The 20,750-nt window shown below is 33.5% G+C and overlaps 1 protein-coding gene across 1 annotated transcript; it reads right to left on the bottom strand.

Annotated features, from left to right (window-relative positions):
* Nucleotides 1–6,848: 6,848 nt before the first annotated feature.
* Nucleotides 6,849–18,944, bottom strand: LOC111052896 (endocuticle structural glycoprotein SgAbd-2). Its single transcript, XM_022339708.2, has 3 exons — nt 18,705–18,944; nt 9,677–9,819; nt 6,849–7,752 (listed from the first exon to the last, which is right to left on the bottom strand). The coding sequence occupies exons 1-3, from the start codon at nt 18,711–18,713 to the stop codon at nt 7,482–7,484; spliced, it is 423 nt and encodes a 140-aa protein (XP_022195400.1). The 5' UTR covers nt 18,714–18,944; the 3' UTR covers nt 6,849–7,481.
* Between the last annotated feature and the right edge of the window lie 1,806 nt (nt 18,945–20,750).

Here is a 20,750-nt window from a genome sequence, read left to right as displayed (position 1 = left end):
AGAACTCTACAAATAACTGGAGAGAATGAATAGAATGGATCAATATAATATTCATTCTAAACGTTTCAACGTTCAAAATCCTTCCGAAAAGTCGATAACGAGCGTCTTTTGACAAATGTCTTTTCTAGCTCATCACCCAAAATCTTTGACCAAACTTCAGTTCAGCGATAAGGTTTTCCTTGAAAGTTCATTCGATCTAGCTTGGAAGACGTATTTGAAATAGATACAAGAAAAGAGTTCTGATTTCGAGTGTGATTGAGGTAGAAAATTTGAGCTCTTAAATGGCATGAGGAATATGATTTTAGCTTTGGAATATCATTTTTTAATATTCAATAAAAACGGAAATAGAAGCAGAGGTATTCACGCTGTCAATCATATACATTTCTGTTTCAATCCCCATGAATATTATCTCTCATTCTATTATGTAATCCATACACAATCATACGTTGATTTTGAAGGATGGACAAGCATATCACATTCATAAGGACATTATCGTTTCTTGGGCTTACAAAATCCTATTACTGTGATACCATAAAGTGAAGAAATAAATATACGGAAAAGGAAGAAGAAAAAAAGAAGGAGAAGGTGCACGGAGAAGATCCAGTGAAGATGCTGTAGATGAAAGTAAAGGAAACGGTTGAGAGGAATAAGGAGAATAAGAGCTCGAGGAAGATGTAGAAGGATAAGAAGAAGAAGACGAAGAAGAAGAAAAAGAAAAAGAAAAAGAAGAAAAAGATGAAGGTGCACGGAGAAGATGCAGTGAGCATGCTGTAGATTTGAGAGAAGGAAAAGGTTGAGAGAAACAAGGAGAATAAGAGTTGGAGGAAGATGGAGAAGAAGAGGAAGAGGAAGAAGAAGAAGAGGGCAGGAGGAGGAGGAGGAGGAGTAGAAGAAGAAGAAGAAAAATAAGAGGAAGAAGAAGAAGAAAAAGAAGATTGACTGATTTATTGATTTATTCGTCACATGCTAGGTCTTGAAAAACCTATTGCATTTTTACATTACAATAATTATACAATGCGAAATAAAAATAATAATAAATTGAAAATACCTATTATTCCAAATATATACAAAAAAGAAAAATAATAAGTAAACTCAGTTGAAGGTAATTGAAAAATATAAAACTAAGACAAAAAAGTATAACCTCATTGCAATTGAAAAATATTACGATATGATGAAGGAGGAAGAACATTATTGTAACTAATTAATGAAGAATAATGATAATAGAAAAAATTGAATTTGGAAAGATAATATTAGAAGAGGCAGAAGAAGAAGAAAAAGTAGAAGAAATAGAAGAAGAAAAAGAAGAAGAAGAAGAAAAATAGAAAGTAAATCTGCTGAATAGATCTCAACACCCAAGTCGACATACTCATTAACGAGAAAACTTTTTTTATACTATTGGTCCCATCTTGTACGGAATAAAAAATGACTCAGGTAACTCCATCCCAAGTTGAATTATGGATACCAATGGTACAGGTCTTATTTAATTGAATCTTGTTCATTGATTAGGCCACATAGAAAGTAAAATGTTTTCAAATTATTCAAATGATTACATGTGTATTTTTAACGAGTGATATTAATCTTTTCTACCGTGTTGATTGGTGCATTTGTTTATTCAAGGTCAGTAGTCGTATATTCGTTTTTTAACATCATTTTCAAGTTTTGATTGTGGATGAATGCAGTTGATTCAAGTTGCAAGATGCAAGTTGGAAGCTGTTGATACAAGTTGAATGCAGTTGATGCAAGTTGAAAGCAGTTGATGCGAGTTGAAAGTAGTTGATGCTAGTTGAAAGCAGTTGACGCAAGTTGGAAGCAGTTGATGCAAATTGAAAGCAGTTGATGCAAGTTGAATGCAGTTGATGCAAGTTAAATGCAGTTTATGCAAGATGCAAGTTGAAAGCAGTTAATGCAAGTTGAATGCAGTTGATGCAAGTTGAAAGAAGTTGAATGACAAGTGACTAATCATGAAAGTAATGAATATCACACGTTCATATTTATTGATAGTTTCTATTATAATCTTATATTATCACAATATTTTATTTTCTTTGTAAAAGTTTTTCAGTAGAAGATAAAAATTTCTTAAAAAATCTTGGATTTTACTACAACTAATCCAATACAGTAGGGATTATTTCAATTTTTCTCAAACTGGATGATTTTATCAATGGAACTTATATTGGAACCGTTTTGGGCTGATAAGCTTGTGGTACTTTTCTGTAAGTTGTGCAATTCTGAATGATTAAATCAATAAATAAATGAATATTACTGTTGAATATTCTCTATTATTTCAATCAAATCCTATCTTTGTGGAGAAGTGCCATGTATTCTAGTTGAATTATTTTTTTCTGAAGGAATATTCTGAAGGAATAAGTACTATATTAAATAAGGAATAAATTATTGAACGAGATTCCAAATTCTTTCATATCAATATTAGCATTTGAATAAACTCAATCCCTCATCAATTTCGAATTGTGGAATCTGTAAATTATGTATTGAACTTTGAAATTGAAGAATCTACCTGACTCAATTTTTTGAACTTTGAATTAGAAGAATCTACCTGACTCAATTTTTTGAACTTTGAAATTGAAGAATCTACCTGACTCAAACATATATCATAGAATGGTCTACGTGTGCAAAAATGATCAAGCTATAAGATAATTAGTTTAATTCTATCATTCATAGTCCTCAGTAGACTAACTGAAAAAAGCTCTCCTCAACTCAAGTCTTAAAATAAGTTTCAGAGAAAGTACAAACCTACAAACAGTACACCAACAATTACATTGTCACTCTCTCTCTCTTTCTTCAAGGTTCCCATATCTTACCAGTCATCCACAGGTGAGTTTCACTCAACACTGTCAGCATTCTCAATGCAATTACATCAATGCTTCCCACTTACCTAATGCTGACATTTTCGAGTTAGTCTCACTGAACAGAAGTGGTATCAAATCTTATAAACCAAGACTAAAAATAGACGCTTATCCTTTTACATAATGCCCCAATGCTATCCAGGTAACCTGTTACCTATCTAGGTAACAGGACAAGCTAAGATAATGTGAACTTGACAATAAGACTACCATTAAAGTCAGCATAGGGAATTTATGGTTATTTACTTTGGTAGTAAGCGGATATAATGGGAAAGTATGAGTTATGTTCTGGTTATATCTATGCTTTTGTTCAGTAAGACTTATCATTTTTATCATCTTTCATCTTCAGAGTTTGTAAAATGTATCCATGATAATGAATGACAACAAAGTGAATTACATGGTACGATAGCTCTAATTCCCTACATAGAGTAGTGGATTATTCTTTTATGTAGCAGAGCTCGATCCAATCACAAAAAAATCTATTAATGAAATAAATAATTCTATACGATATTGTATAGATTGACCAATACCAACATGCGGTAAGTAATAATTCCTCAATTTATAAGTGACCGAGCGAATTGAGGTTCAAGATTCAAGTCGACGGTTTGGCATTTCTCTTTATGTTAAAATGTTTGAATGTTTATATGTTGCGCATTTACGGCGAAACGCGGTGATAGATTTTCATGAATTTTGACAGTTATGCTCCTTTTTTAATTGCGTGTCGACGTATATACAAGGTTTTTTTGGAAATTTTGCATTTCAAGGATAATATAAAAGGAAGAAGGAGCCTCCTTCATACGCAAATATAAGAGTGAAAATCAGACTATAGAATTATTCATCATAAATCATCTGACATGTGATTACACAGATGTGTGGAGAAGCCAGTCTATTGCTGTATTTCCTTAAGGTCTATAGTTTCAATCAGGTACTTGTGAATGAGAAAACTGCTGAGGTCTACTGTTCACAGAACTACAAGTTAAAAATATGATTGATTATTATTAAACGAAAATCTAAATTAGATACTGTAAATCACCCCAAAGACTTCTGCTACTGCAAATATTGACTACAGGGTAAACAGCTAGATGGAATTTCGATGAGTGCTACACTATTCAAGAACTATTTGTCAGCCCGGGAATACGGTATGACTGCGGTATCTCAGTAATTTCCAAATATAATTGAATTTGTGAGACAATCTTGGAGCTGAACGCTTGCATTGATTCAGGTTTTTCTACTAAACTTCACTTTCTGTGTCTTTAAGTTTTTCCAGCCAATTTGTCAACTAACAGCTGATTCCCAATTAAATTGAAGACATTCAGGGTGCCATGACATTGAAATGATGTCGTCAAATCCACAAAAATAAATTTATTTCAAATCAGATTCCAGTTTTCCAAATATAAAATTGAATTTGTGACACAATCTTCAAACTAAACTCTTGCATTGTTCCAGGTACTTCGATTAAACAACTTAACCTCTTGTATCTTAATTTTGTCCATCCAATTTGTGAACAAACAGCTGATTCTCAATTAATTTGAAGATATTCAGGGTGCCGTGACAATGGAATAATGTCGTCAAATCCACAAAAATACGTTTATTTAAAACCAGATTCTAGTTTCAAGACCATACTTGGCATCATCTTCAGTGGAAACTTCGTCAGAAGTTCCACAGATAAAATGTCGCCCTACATTCGACAAGTAGTATGAAAGTGGCCATCCTATTGATGGAATAGATAAGATTTTGGTGGTGTTGAACTAATCACTCCCAAATGAAGAAGGTTAGTCCAAAGAAAAGCAATAAGGTTCCAGGTACAGTACATCCACAATCATTAGCTAACCAATTATTTTGTTGTTCAGATTTAAGCCAATGGGAGCTTAGATTCAGAGAATACAACCATTCACAAGCTAACCAATGACAACGCAGTAATTTTGACAAAATGAATAGTAAGCCAATGAGAGCTCAGATACAGAGAATTCAACCATTCACAAGCTAACCAATGACAACGCAGTAATTTTGACAAAATGAATAGTAAGCCAATGAGAGCTCAGATACAGAGAATTCAACCAATCACAAGCTAACCAATGAGAGATCAGCAGTGATCTTTTTGTTGTTCACAACAATCCCAATATAATCCAGGTTTTGGGATAGAATTCTATATTTCTCCGCTTCATAAGGTACGTACAGATATACGCGCCGCGAACAATTCACTTTTAATCAGCTGATTATATCTGTATTTTCACAGAAACGGTAAGATACAGATATAAAAAGCTTGGCATCAGCTGATTAAAATTGAATTGCTCATGTTCGCATCGCGTAAATCTGTACGCACCTTTATATTTTGGAACAAATTTTTGTTCCTTATCATTATCTATTCATCAATGAGGATCCCATTTGCATCCCTATTCAATTCCAGTGTGGGTAACTCTATATTCTCTCCTGGAATTTCTTTTATTCTCTTATATTATTTATTGAGTATTTTTTTCAATTAATTCAATTGATTAAATGCCTATCATTTATAATGACAGAAGGTTGATAATTATTGTACAAATTGACTTCTTTCGTCATAACTTTCCAGCTCAATGTAGTTTCAACTGCCAACATATTTTGAGAGTACCTATGATTTTCATTTCAAAGGAGATAATGTCCCGATATCTCTTCTCTTGCATCTTTGCCTCTATATCTTCTCATATTGGGATACATAGGAGTCTGAATACTCCCATCAACTATAACTGATAACTGATAACTGTGAGAGAACTCTTCCCCTCTATTCAAATTCTAATTGGGGAACACAATACAATTTTCGAAACTGATTCTGATGGCTTGTCACCTCTTCTAATAAATTATTGAGATTATTTGACAATATCATAAATTCAATTACACTTTGTAGCTTTTTGTTATTGATTTTGCTTTTGTTTGTTCATGAGCTTCTTGCTTGAGCACAATAACAGGTTGTGGCTGTTGAGGCTACAATAACAGCCGGAGAATTAATGATAGTTCTATATTGAGGTACATGTCATAATGGCAGTGGAGAAAGAAAGATAGGAGAACAACGTTGCCGATCCTCTGTCTAGCCAATGCCTTCTATAGACGGTAGCTGATACAGGTTTATTGATGTGATATTAACTAGAAATATATTAATAAAGAAATAATATTATTCGATAATTCCATAATGTATTTTCTTAATTAATATATAATACTTTTTGTGTTGTTGAGAAGTTGATATTGTGGTAATTATTCATATTGAATGAAAAAGACTAAGAAATTGTCAAAAAACCACTGATTCATTGATACTTAGAAAGACCGGTTTCGGTTATTACACCATTGTCAATCTCTGATAAACTAAAACTAAATACAAGAGCAGCAGACTTTATAAAAATACTTATAGGAATTATACAAATTATACAGAGTATAAAGTCTGCTGCTCTTGTATTTAGTTTTAGTTTATCAGAGATTGACAATGGTGTAATAACCGAAACCGGTCTTTCTAAGTATCAATAAATCAGTGTTTTTTTGACAATTTCTTAGTCATTTTCATTCAATATAATACTTTGTTAATCAATTATCAATTCTACATTGTTAAAAGACGATCTGGCAACAGCGAGAAAGAGATAGCGCTATCCGCTTTGTTGAATGATAGACAAGGATAGCAATAACATTGCTAATCAAACACTGCCATTATAATGCGGACCTCACTATAATAAATGGGAACGCGGAATTCGCTAACTGGAATTTGGCTAACTGTGGTTGTATTCATATGGCAGATTTAACATTGAGTCAGCGAGTTCCGAGTTAGCCAATTGTAGCGACCCTAATAAATGTCTAGTCCAATGATTCACAGTGATTTAGTCTAGAGTTTTTGAATAATTAAGAATGTATTATTATCATCAATTATATTTATCTTGATGATGATATTTTTTACAAAATAAATATTCTGGGATGAATAAGTATTGACGGTAGGTAGGTGAAGAAGGATAATGGGAAAGAAATTGAATTCCATAGTTTCAAAATTTTTCTTGAACACTTCTTGTTTATTGCTGGTAGAAAAGTCATGCAGTACAAAAAATTAAAGCTAACATATATATGATTGGAGAAGTAAAAATTCATGAAATATTACAAGAGTAGTTCGATTGGTATTGAGCATCATTATACAATTTCGTTCAAAAATTTCACATGATACACGCAGGACGATATCAGTCTAATGATTGGTATGGTCTAATTACAAATTTTGTGACGTAAATTATTTTCATGCACATAATCTAGTGATAGAAGCTATTTACATAAAGCTTAGCAAATCATTATATCTTCAGTCTCCAGTATTGTGGTTTATTGGAGACTTAAGACTCACAATAAATTTGGTCAAAGTTGGTTTTTCGTAGATGAGGGAGTTCCAAACAAAATTCAGTTACTGAAGTTTTTGAGGTTTTCATCATCATAACCCTCTACATGAAAAATTGAAAACTCCATGAAGAAGATACTCCTGTGATCCTTCAAGATTTCCTGAAAAAGGAAACCTCTCATGATCCTTTCACACTCTGAATCTCTCCAAGTACTCCCCAGTTTTTCTCCATAATCCAGTCCCTATGTGGTATTCCTGTGTTGAAGATCCTCCCGTCCTATTTTTTGCGCCCCTTACTTTCCGAACGGCCTAGGCTGCTGAGCTGGAGCGGCCTGCTGCTGGAGAGCCCTGGCGATGGCCTCGGGGATTGGGGGCGGCGTGGGAAGGTGTGCGCCCTCGGCGTGGAATCCTGTCTCGTCAGCCACCCACCTCACGGTGATTGGTGTTCCGTCGGGGGCGGTGTACGAGTAGGTGCCCGCCGAGTACTGCGCCTCCAAGTCCTTCTGGCCGGGGTTCTTCAGGTAGCCCTCCTCGGAGGCTTGGATGCCGTTGCCTGTTTCGTAGCTGCAACAAATCAAATCAAATTGGTTTTCATTATCCATGATAACAGGGTACAAGAATTCAAATCATACAATAACGTTACATCTTCTGCAAACAAATAACCATAAAACAAAGTTACAGTTGAAAACAGGAACATAGAAATTGATAGCAGAAGATAACTTGGTGTCGAATGAATAGTTGCATATTCCAAGACAAGAGCAGGAGAAATAAGATTGAGAAAGATGTGAGAGAATGAGTGAAGGAAGCTATACTCTGTCCAAATTGGCATGAGCTCTGAAGGTTTAGGCCTCTTACTACTCACACACACAAGCGCAGTCTCCTTTTGTGTGTGTGAGTAAAGGGACGGTCTGCCTACCTGTATACTACGTGGTATACATAGTATATCAATGTCGCAGGTAAGCCGGGCGTGTGTGCCTGCGCGTGGGCGAGCGAGGGTCGGCTTAATCTTTCAGCGCTTATGCCAATTTGGACAGAGTATAGAATTGCAGAAGGGAGAATGATGAAATTAAAAATTAATGTAGTTATCAGGGAAGAATGGTTGAAGAAAATAATTAAGGAAGGAGAAATTTGAGGTAGTGATCAATGAATGAGTTGAAAAGTGAGGGAAGAACAATATTTTCACAGGAGTTTCATTATAGGAAACTTTGAATTGATTTTGCTGGTTTTGAATCTTTTAGAGGGACCAACGACTTTTATTTCAAATTCTATAGAAGTTTGTTCAAATTCTTGTTTCAAACAATTCGATTAGAATCCCTCTGTGACGAAGGAAAATGTGGGAGAAGGAGTGAAAGAAAAGGGGACGTGAATGAGGAAATAAGGGTAGAAGAAGTGAGAGAGTGGAATAAGTAAAGTATTAAGGTATATAGGTATAGGTAGGGTATTAAAGTATAAGGTATAGTAGAAGATAATCGAGTAGAATAAAAGTGTTACCGGTATGTGAATAAAGGAGTTAGTGAAGAAGAGGATCATGCTAAGAAATGAAATGGAGTTTCATCCCTTATTCTTTGGAATATTATATTAAACACAGCTCTGTAGAGTTGTAAATGCTATTTAACCCTACAGAGACACACTTACTTTATGCTAACACAGTATACACACTGGGATGTTGAACACCCCAATTTAATTCTGCATTTTTCTTTGAAAAAAAAACAAATACTCAGACCATACTCCATCATTTCTTAATCATTTTTGTTCCAAGTGCAGTAATCAGTACAGAAATCAAAAGTAGAGCACTGCTTATCAATATTTATACTAATTTTAGAAGTACGTATGTTCCGCCTAGGTGTTGGAGCTCCTAATCCGGTTTGAACGAATGGCTTGATCATTGCCAATAATAACTTCATCAAAAACTCACGTCTCTTCATTTTATTGTTTTGAATCTCAAGTTGTAGAGAATCATAGCATTTATTTCAATCTGATCCATCATCCCATAATGACAATACAAGTGAATCTTTGTAATAAAAGTGTTTGATAAAAGTCCTACGTAAAAGACACTCTGGGATGTTAGACACCCCAAACAAAGAACAAGATGAGATGGTGACCTTGTAGAATGCTATTACTGACTGGAAGTGGTGGAGAGTAGTTGACAATACTACAAACCGAATTTAGACTGGGCATAAATTCCCATCTGTTTGATATTGTCAACTGCAGAACAGAAAAAAAATCTCTGGGGTGTGAAACACACCAGTGTGTCTCTTTAGGGTTGAGGTCCCTATTTGTTCAGCAGGTATATAATGATTCCGTGAGCATCAACTTGGGATACCTCTTTAGGAACCATTATTCAAAACAAAATCAATCCTAAGAAACAGACTGAGAAACCTATTATTTAAGAACCTTTTAACCTGCCGGACTGATACTACAGTAGATTTTGTGGAGATGGAAAATCAGATATCATAAGAGGAAACCTGGATTTGAAAGATCTGTGTACCTGTATTTGTATGATCCGTCGTAGTTATGCTCGTTCTGGAATGACACAATGGGAACATCGTTGAGGTTGCTGTAAGAGGCAGCTGGTCCGGGCCTCCTCTGAGCTGACACGCACGCCACAGCCAGTGCAGCTACACAGATGATCTGCCAAAGAAAATGCAAAAAATATTATTTGACAAACTAAAAACTTGTGATAAAATTATGAGGATTATGATATCATACCGGTATATGGAAAATTAACGAGTCTCGTGAAATCATCACAAATTTATCCATGAAACTTTCCTTGAAATCAAGAAAAATGGATTCAAAAATCAATTATTTTCCCTCACAATCCCTCTCATGAACTACCAAGCTAAGAAATCAATAATAGTTCATTTCAATGCACTGAAATGTATTTAATTGTACCGAAATGTTTGAACAGAGAGACAAAAATCTTATTCCTGATCAAATCGATGGAAATTTCTACATTGGAATGATCGAACCGGAGTATTTGAACAGAGAGACAAAAATCTTATTCCTGAACAAATAGATGGAAATTTTCATACAATTTTGAACTGGAAAACACATACTTCTGTAGTGACAACAATAGTGAACGGTGGTCACCACAAAAGTAAGTGCTGGTTGCACAACAGCCGGTTAAATTTCAACCGTGATTAATTCCACGAGAACCAATCAGAGAAGCCGTCTTTTCAAAAACGCATTCTCTGATTGGTTCTCTTGAAATTAATCACGGTTAAAATTTAACCGGCTGTTGTGCAACTGGGCCTAAGTGTTTTCCAGTTCAAAAATATAAATATATGGTGAATAATTAATAATTGAGGAAGAAGAATATACAACACAGGAGTTGTTTAGTCGCTAAACTATTGAACTATCCTATACTATTAAACGAGCAATTTCTGTTTATATGATTTTTATGATTTTCAAACTTAATTTCTCTGCATTAATACAATAATTGGCGTACATATAATGATCAATTATAAATTATCATCTATGAGTCAATCTCTATGAATGTGTTAATGAACATTGGAAGAACTGCTTTTATAAATTGAGTTCTGATTACTGCGTTTCATAAAACATGAATAATAATCCTTCACTATTAAACGAGCAATTTCTGTTTATACGTTTAGATGTTTTTATGTTTGACCGGATCTCGAAAACGGCTCTAACGATTCTCACGAAATTTGAAACAAAGTAGGTTTATGATATGAAGATTCGATTGCACTAGGTATCCACCTTGGGATAACTCGCTGAAGGACATTGAAAGGATAAATACGTCCTTTCAATGGAAATTTTGTCGGCTGTCGATACGGTAATGGAAGAGAATGAACGAGTGCATGTGTGGGATCATCCAGCTGATCTCACGGGAAAAAAAATTGAGCAAGAGAAACTTATTTTCGTTTATTTATCTTTGTTTTTTGAAAACATGTTTACTTCAGAAAGTCAAAAATGGTAACTAGATGCTGTTAGTGTAGAATAGTACATAGTATATTAACAAATATTGTAGCAAACATTGTATCATTCTAAATAGAATTCATATGCCCGGTTGCCCAACAGCCGGTTAAATTTTAATCGTGATTAATTTCACGAGAACCAATCAGAGAAGGCGTTTTTAAAAATACGGCTTCTCTGATTGGTTCTTGTGGAATTAATCAAGGTTAAAATTTAACCGGCTGTTGTGCAACCGGCACGTAGTATATCTATTTGTAGTTGATAATGTGTTTGTTTGTTGAAGTGTGAATAAATTGTTATTTTGATGAGTGATAGTAGTTTAACCTTGATTTTGTTTTGGACTGTAGTATAGATTTAAAAAGGGACAGTTTTGGGCATAAGCCTGTTGTGCCTCCTCGCATAACTGTAAAAATAATTGAACGACTGAGAAAATGAATAAATAAATATAAACTATCAATTCAATCTTTGATTACAAATTTTCTATGCTTTTACAATCCAGAGCAAAGCTTGGTCGCCCGATATTGGAACTTATTGATGCAATCTCTAGTTAGAAGCTACAGATAACATTCCTTCTAATTGAATTTAGTGATTAATCAAGGACTCAATAACCCATCATCAACCATTCCTCCATAATATCAATAATATTCCACTGCAAACAAATACAGTACTAAAATATACAGTAATGAAGCACAACATGCAATTCACTAATCACCTCCAAGCCATAATAACTCACATCTTCAAAATTCCTTCCAAACTCTAAAATCTATTATTTCATTCGATAATTTATGGCTCGCGTGAGGTGTCCAGTATCCATAATTGGCTGTAGGTGGTTTAACACAAGTCTGACACAGTTTTAAGGCCAAAATAACCGGGCATTCAAGTCAGTGGGTGACTCGACTCTGGAGATTATCGATTATGTAACGTTCGATAATGTTACACTACAAGTGAAGATGGGTATATGTTGGTGAAATTCACTCCAGTCTGTCAGTGTTTTACATAAATTGTATCAATGCTTCCTATTGAGACAATGCTGCCAGTCTGTACTCTGATTGATAACAAGTTCTTAGTGGGCGACAGAAGTTCTTGAAAAATAAGGTACACTGATTTGAGAGACAGTCATTATTTTTATCTTTCTACACCTTCGGTGTTTGATGTTGGAGAAGAGAGAAGTTAAATCTTTCTTTATCTCTCAAATAGATAAGAACCTTGAGGATAAGGACCCACTGTTACTTCTCTCTTCCATTGCACCCCTCCTCTTTTTTCTTTTCTTACTCCTATTTCCTCCATTTTTTTATAATCTCCTCTTTCGCACACTTATATTCTTTCATCTCTTCTTCTCACCTACCTCTTACTAATCTCTTGATCTTCCCTTATCTCTGGTTGGAGCAAACATTAGAGCTTCTGATAAATTGACTAAAACATGATAATTTCTAAAGGAAACAACTGAATGTTGTTCCCAGGGTAGTGAATATTATATCATTCTCAGTATGAATAAAGGCAATTGATATGACGGCCAAAAAACTGTTATTGCATGGACAAATTATTTGTCAAGTTCAAATACATGCCGATTCAAGTATAGTTGAAGAGTAGTTCAATCATTGATATTATTTTACTGGTGATGATGAAATAATGACATCACATTGTGATGTTGATAAAATATATCCTATTATATTTAGCGAGCAATTTCTGTATTTTTATATCTGGTTAATTATATTTATATGTGGTTATTTATGTAAAACGGATATCGTAAACGGCTCTAAGAATTTTCACGAAATTTGGAAGATAGTAGGTTTATGATATAAAAATTCGATTGCACCAGGTCTCATCTTTGGGAAAACTCGCTGAACGACATTTAAAGAATAATAGTATTATTAATATTATTATTAATATAGTATGAATAGTGGATATGGATATGATGTCATCTGTTCATATCAGAAATAAAATATCAAGGCACCGAGCTTCGTTCGTTATTTTTATTTATTGATAAACAGAACACAATTCTCTAAAATGATCGTGTTTATATTTCACAGTATGTCAGCTTATGAATTTCGGGGATGCGATATTTTGATTTTCCATAGTATCACTCACTCACTTTTTACTATCCACAGACGACAAAAGTCTCAGCTGTTTCAGCCAAGGATGAATAATTCATCCAAGTGAGTGAGTGATTCAATGGAAAATCAAAATATCGCATCCCCGAAATTCATAAGCTGACGTATAGCCAGCTGTGAAATATGAACACAATCATTTTAGAGATTTGTGCTCTGTTTATCAATAAATAATAAAAATAACGAGCAAAGCTCGGTATTTTAAGACCTGATATTTTATTTCTGATATGAACAGATGACATCATATCCATATCCAATCATTGATGCAGGATTGAAAATCTGTATTACCGATAGTATGAGTGATATTTGAATAGTATGAGATAATAAGAGAGAGATAGAGCTGGCATAGGATAGTATGGGTGAGATAGAGCTAGTATGGAATTAAATGAGTGGGATGAGCGTTTGAGAGCGTGAGAACAGAGAATGAGAGACGCACTGTGATTGGCTGACATTTTAGCACTGACCAGATTACACTGTAACGATCTGATATTCAACAGTCGACCTGTATAGTTCAACAATAATTTTCAATAACTGCCGGCGAGTTATGTGACGCTCTAGGGTCATGAATATATGTTCGAATGGAATTCATTCAGCGAATTATTTGACGTTATAAGGTCATGAATCTATGTTCAGCTAGGTACAATGGTCGCCAAACTTATGAGCATGTGAGCTAGAATAGCATTTATAAAACTTCTAGTGAGCTACCAAGGAATATTAGACTGAAGAAAGTATCTTTTATTGCCTATAAAGATACATTTCCAGTATTGAAATCTACTTATCTCATAGTAAAAAGTACAAAAAAAGTTTCAACAAAAGTTGAAATGTATATTTCAATGAGAGCAGTGGAACGTACTCTTTCTGGTCATCAAGTATTTTCTTGGTGTTTGGAGTGTACGTTGTAGCCCCGTCATTCTGATGCAATTGTCCAAATGTTCCTATATCGATTTTTCATGACTTTCATACTTGAAAAAGATGCTTCACTTACTTGAGAAGAGCTGAGCATAGCTTTCAACCTCAATGCAACTTGAATAATATTTGGATATATTTTTTGGGGGGACTTGAGGCCAAATATTTCCAGTTTTAGAAAGTGATCTGAGAGACAGATCATTTTGAAAATCCACAAATTCCATTTCAACTGAAGCCTGATCTCCACCAAAATGTTGTACAACACAAGCTGCAAAATCTTCTGCATAGATCTCTACAAAAGAGAGTTGATGAATTGTACCATATTTGATAAGCTTTTAAATTCTTGAAATCGTTGATCAAACTGTTGTCTCAAGTCTGAAAGAATTGTAACGTATTCTTGGTTATTGCTGCGGTGCTGTGGAGGATTTTTCTCGTCATTGATTTTCTTCAGACTGGGAAAGTTTTTATAATTCAAACTGGATGACATTTTTTTGCCCGAGCATTTCTGTGAGCTACCAAAAACTACCCCACGAGCTACCGGTAGCTCGCGATCGACTGTTTGGCGATCACTGAGCTAGGATATTAATAATATGAAAATATTCAGCGAATTATAAGACGTTCTAGGGTCTATGCTCCAATGATATATTGATATGGAATTTTTCAGCGAATTATGTGACGCTATAGAGTTACAAATCTACTACCTTGAATGAAATATTTACATGAGTTTGATTCAGCGAATTTTGTGACTTTATATGGTCATGAATCTATTCTCGGTTGAGATATCAATATGAACTTATTCAGCTGATTACGTGACGTATACGGCCATGAATATAAATTATGCTCAGTTAAAATATAATTAAGAAATTATTAGGGAATTATGTGACTTCTAGGGTATTATCGGGTATTCTAGGGTCATAAAACTATGCTCAGTTGAAAAATAATTATGGAATTATTCAGCGAATTATGTGGCGTTATAAGGTCATGAATCTATGTTCAGTTAAGATATCAATCTGAGAATATTCAGAGAAATTATGTGACGTTCTAGGGTCATAAAACTATGCTCCGTTGAAATATCAATATGAAAATATTCAGAGAAATTATGTTACATTATAGGGCCAGGAATATATATGCTCAGTTAAAATATAATTATGAGATTATCAGGTGAATTATGTAACATTCTAGGGTCATGAATCTATGCTTAGTTGAAAACTAATTATAGAATCAATCAGCGAATTATGTAACTCTATAAGGTCATTAATCTATGTTCAGTTGGGATATTAATATGAAAATATTCAGAGAAATTATATGACATTATTAATAGGCCCATGAATATATGCTCAGAAAAAATATAAATATGATATTATTAGCCGAATTACGTTCTTGGGTCATATGAATCTATGCTAAGGTGAAATGAAAAAAATTAATATTAAGCGAATTATGTGGCGTTCTAGGGTTATGAATCTATGGTAAGGTGAAATGAAAAAATATTCAGCGAATTATGATGTGACGTTCTAGGGTTATGAATCTATTATACTCGAATGAAATAATTACAAGAATTTATTCATTCAGCGAATTTTGTGACGTTAAAGGGACATGAACCTTTGCTCGTTAATGGCTTATTTATATGGCCGATATTATGGAGTTACTTTCTATAACGTTGCTGTTTTGGACTCAGGTGTATCATTGTTATGAACAGCTTCCAGACTAGTGAGGTCCACGTAATCATGGCAGGGGAGAAAGATGGGAGAACAACGTTGCCGATTCTCTGCTATGTCATTCATTGTCTTCTATTGATGATAGCTGATACCGGTGTATCTAATGTAATTTTGAATGTTCATTCATGCTCACATTACATTTTTTTGAATGGAAGAGACTAAGAAATTGTCAATAAACCACAGATTTGAAATCAGAATGAAAAAGACTAAGGAATTGTCAATAAACCACAGATTTGAAATCAGAATGGAAAAGACTAAGAAATTGTCAATAAACCACAGATTTGAAATCAGAATGAAAAAGACTAAGGAATTGTCAATAAACCACAGATTTGAAATCAGAATGAAAAAGACTAAGAAACTGTCAATAAACCACAGATTTGAAATCAGAATGAAAAAGACTAAGGAATTGTCAATAAACCACAGATTTGAAATCAGAATGAAAAAGACTAAGAAACTGTCAATAAACCACAGATTTGAAATCAGAATGAAAAAGACTAAGAAATTGTCAATAAACCACAGATTTGAAATCAGAATGAAAAAGACTAAGGAATTGTCAATAAACCACAGATTTGAAATCAGAATGAAAAAGACTAAGAAATTTTCAATGAACCACAGATTTGAAATCAGAATGAAAAAGACTAAGAAACTGTCAATAAACCACAGATTTGAAATCAGAATGAAAAAGACTAAAAAATTGTCAATAAACCACAGATTTGAAATCAGAATGAAAAAGACTAAGGAATTGTCAATAAACCACAGATTTGAAATCAGAATAAAAAAGACTAAGGAATTGTCAATAAACCACAGATTTGAAATCAGAATGAAAAAGACTAAAAAATTGTCAATAAACCACAGATTTGAAATCAGAATGAAGAAGACTAAAAAATTGTCAATAAACCACAGATTTGAGATCAGAATGAAAAAGACTAAGGAATTGTCAATAAACCACAGATTTGAGATCAGAATGAATAAGACTAAGAAATTGTCAATAAACCACTGTGGTTTTCTGACAATTTCTTAGACTTTTTAATTCAATATGAATAATTACCACTATATCAACTTCTAAACTACACAAAAAGTTAATTTTTTTTGGAATTATTTCTTCTGTGTGGAAATGAATTTGATTTGAATTGCTGTTAAAAATGATAAATTATAATATTCAATATTATGATTAAATAATAATAAATTTCCATCATGAGATTAGATATTTTGTTGATGGATTATGCTTCTACATTGTTGAAAAACGATCTGTCACTCATGAACTCTCTCAATTTATTCTGAGAATAATATAGACTGCTTCAATTAAGATTGTTGAAATTGAAAGGGGATCTCACTATATTCACACGTAATCTCTGAATAGCAATCAACTCTCTCCAAAACTCATTTGCAAACCTCTCAAAAGAATGTAAGAAATAATACTGAAAGATATACAAGAATATTCAGTGACATTTTCAAACTCAACAATTTTCAATCCTTCACCTCGTACGATTCTGAATGAAAACATATTCCTCCCTCTGAGATTCTGAATCTCTGAATTATCTATCTCTCTCTCTGATATTCTGAATCTCTGAATTATCTATCTCTCTCTCTGATATTCTGAATCTCTGAATTCTAATCAATCACTAATTTAACAGGCGTTCATTGGATGAGTTGAAAATCAAGCATAAGAACATGACAAGGGAGAAATTATGCTAAATTATCATTGAGGTGATGAATAGTTGAAATATCTACCGTGAAAATCTTCCTCTCACACTGGAGAAAATATTGGAGAATTTATAGTATGATAATTGAAAATTTGATTGGAAAATGAATGTTAGAATCAACTTATATCGGCGGTATGTGGGTGAGAATGATACTGCTTTATTAAAGAAAAGTTCACTGGACTAAATTGAGATTGTATTAACATTGAAAATCTTAAAACTGAAATAAAATGGGAAAATTCAAAGTGCATCAGGTAATTTTCAAATGTATTAATTGAATCTAAAATAATGATAATAATACTGCTTCATTGAAGAAAATTCCACTGCACTAAATTGAGATTGTATTACCATTGAAAATCTTAAAACTGAAATAAGATGGGGAAAATTCAAAGTGCATCGGGTAATTTCCAAATTTATTAATTGAATTTAAAATAATGATAATAATACTGCTTCATTGAAGAAAATTCCACTGCACTAAATTGAGATGGTATTACCTTTGAAAATCTTAAAACTAAAATGCAATAGGAAAAATTCCAAGTGCATTAGCCATTTCCGAATTTACTAATTTTATCTATTTTTTATTTATTGATTTTATTATTATAATTTTTACAAGAAAGCACTGAATGGGAGAGAAAAACTAAGGATACTCCTTGTACTATTTCTCTCCAAAATTTAGATAATAATTTAAAAGTCGGAAATGAGGTTATGATTCCACTTTTCTGAAATTTAGTTATTTTTCACTCAAAAACAACTGAAATCAAAATTGAATTTGGAATAATAATAGAAATAACATTAATACTGCTTTATTGAGAAAAGTCCACTGCACTAAATTGAGATGATATTACCCTTGAAAATCCTAAAACTAAAATGAAATAGGAAAAATTCAAAGTGCATTAGGCCTTTTCCAAATTAATTAATTTAATTCAAAGTCCTTGTTAAAAACAAACATATTAGGTCCAAGTAGAATAAATTCAATCTAGATTATTTGAATAATACTGAGTTGAAAAATACAAGGAAAATTATAATTTGATAATATTGTAAAGAAAAACCTATCCACCTTTCAAAATTTTCACACTAAGGAAAATCAATAGAGATATTGATAATATAATCACTGAAAATCTGAGAAAAATAAATTGAGAAATCAGACATACCAGCTTCATGTTGATGTGTTGAGGGGTTGTTTTCTAACAGAAGAGTTATTCCAAGATGGTATATCACGCCAGAACTGATACTGAAACAAAAATCTGTCTAGTATTTATACACAACGACTGGTCGAGATAGAACTCCCACCACACCAATCATCTTTTTAAACGAATTAATAACTCCTTGCACATCTTCAATTCTTCTTCTTCTTCTTCTTTTTCTTCTTCTCCCTGCTACACAGTGCACTCCTGCACTAATCCGCCGGCTACTCCTTTCTCCTACCCTTCTCACACCATTCTCCTACTCCTTCCCTCCTCCTCTTCACCTTATTCTTCTTCTTCTTCTTCTTCTTTATTCACCTACCACCCACATTCCATCATATCAGATTCCAATATTCCCACTCATGTTGCATTTCCCCCATCTTTGTTTGAACGTCATTCATCAACATGAAAAATAAGTAGGCTACTAAAGATATCGTAAGTTACAGTATAATTCAACTATTCATATGTTTAAACCCGAAATAAAACATGTTACATCTCTTCCAATAAAACATCATTCTCTTTCTTCCAAGAGATAATTTCCACCATTCAACTATATCAATATTTTTTGGAAGAGATATTTCCAACATTTATTTTATTCCTCTCCAGATGCCGGTCTCACAGAAGAAGAAGTTATCCTGTAATGTGCATTGGATATTGATAATGTTGCATCAAAATATCTACTGAACATCTATGAATATCATGACAATAAATGGTTGATATTATATAATATGATTCAAGTGAAGTTTTCATCTAATGCTAATTTAATATTATTCATGATCTGACATTGAAATTGGTACAAGCAGCTTATTAATATAATCTTGAACAACAAACCGCCCATGGAATCCAGTCATTCTTGTGGCCGGTTTCCGAGCTCGGTATTTGGCTAAGTTCTAGACTTTAACCAGCTGAAGTCTGAAAATTGGCTTTTCGAAACAGGGCGTAGTCACAGTAAACCGACTAACGATTTTTAAATTGAAGAAGAAGAAGAATTAGAAAATTTAATACAAAATAAAATAAAGAGGAAATAGTGTTAAAGTTTCAGCTATTTTAAATTATTAAGGGATGTTTCATTTGTTAAGGAAAAACATTTCCTATTAAAATACAGATTATCATAAAAACTACGACTACGCCTACACTACCTCCGTCAACAAAGCCATAGTGCATCTGGTGACGTCAGCACTGGTAGGGCTCCTTCACCAATAACAATTTGTTGATTTCAGCTGATCTATATCAGATAGTGCTTTTATTGGTGTAGGAGCCCTACCTGTGCTGACGTCACACGAATGCATTACGGCTTTATTTACTGCGGTAGTGCTATCCCGTTTCGGAAAGTCAGTTCACTGACTCCAGCTGTTCAAAGTCTAGAGCTTAGCCAAATCCCGAGCTTGGAAACCGGCACCAAAATAGTTGATATTATTTGGTAAATTGATATGAATTAAAGTGAAGTTTTATTTAACCTTGATGATCTAATCCCATTGGAATGGGTACTGAAGATTTATGAATATTATCTCGAAGAAACCGTCCATATGAGTCAGTCGAGATTCATTACTGTTTGGTACGATAATTTATTATTAATATTATGTCAGTATTACAGTATTAATTTATTAATACAAAACGTGAGCCTAGCTCATACTTATCTCATCTTTTCCTCATATCTCAATTTCTTCAACCTCCTTTTCCAACCTCCTACGGTACTCTCTTTCTTCATCATTCTAACCTCGATGACTCTCGAATCCCAAACGTCTCAAGTCGTGTTAGATATCAAGAGAATAGTCTTGATTTTCATTATCCCTTACCAACCGCGATATGCTCAACTCAATACTGAAATGACAACTTTCAGGATAAATATATTATGGGCTAATAATTGTGATGTATAGGAGAATTCACTCACTGACTGGAAAATGCGTTCTGGAATTTATCAATGAATTTAATGCGATTCGAAAGCATGCCTCTGTCAATGAGTGAATAATATTTGTCACAATAATTATTGTAATCTGAAATCTGATTGAATCT

Source organism: Nilaparvata lugens, chromosome 11 (genome assembly GCF_014356525.2).
Source record: "Nilaparvata lugens isolate BPH chromosome 11, ASM1435652v1, whole genome shotgun sequence".
Classification (NCBI taxonomy): domain Eukaryota; kingdom Metazoa; phylum Arthropoda; class Insecta; order Hemiptera; family Delphacidae; genus Nilaparvata; species Nilaparvata lugens.
This window is presented reverse-complemented; position numbering and strand designations above follow the sequence as displayed.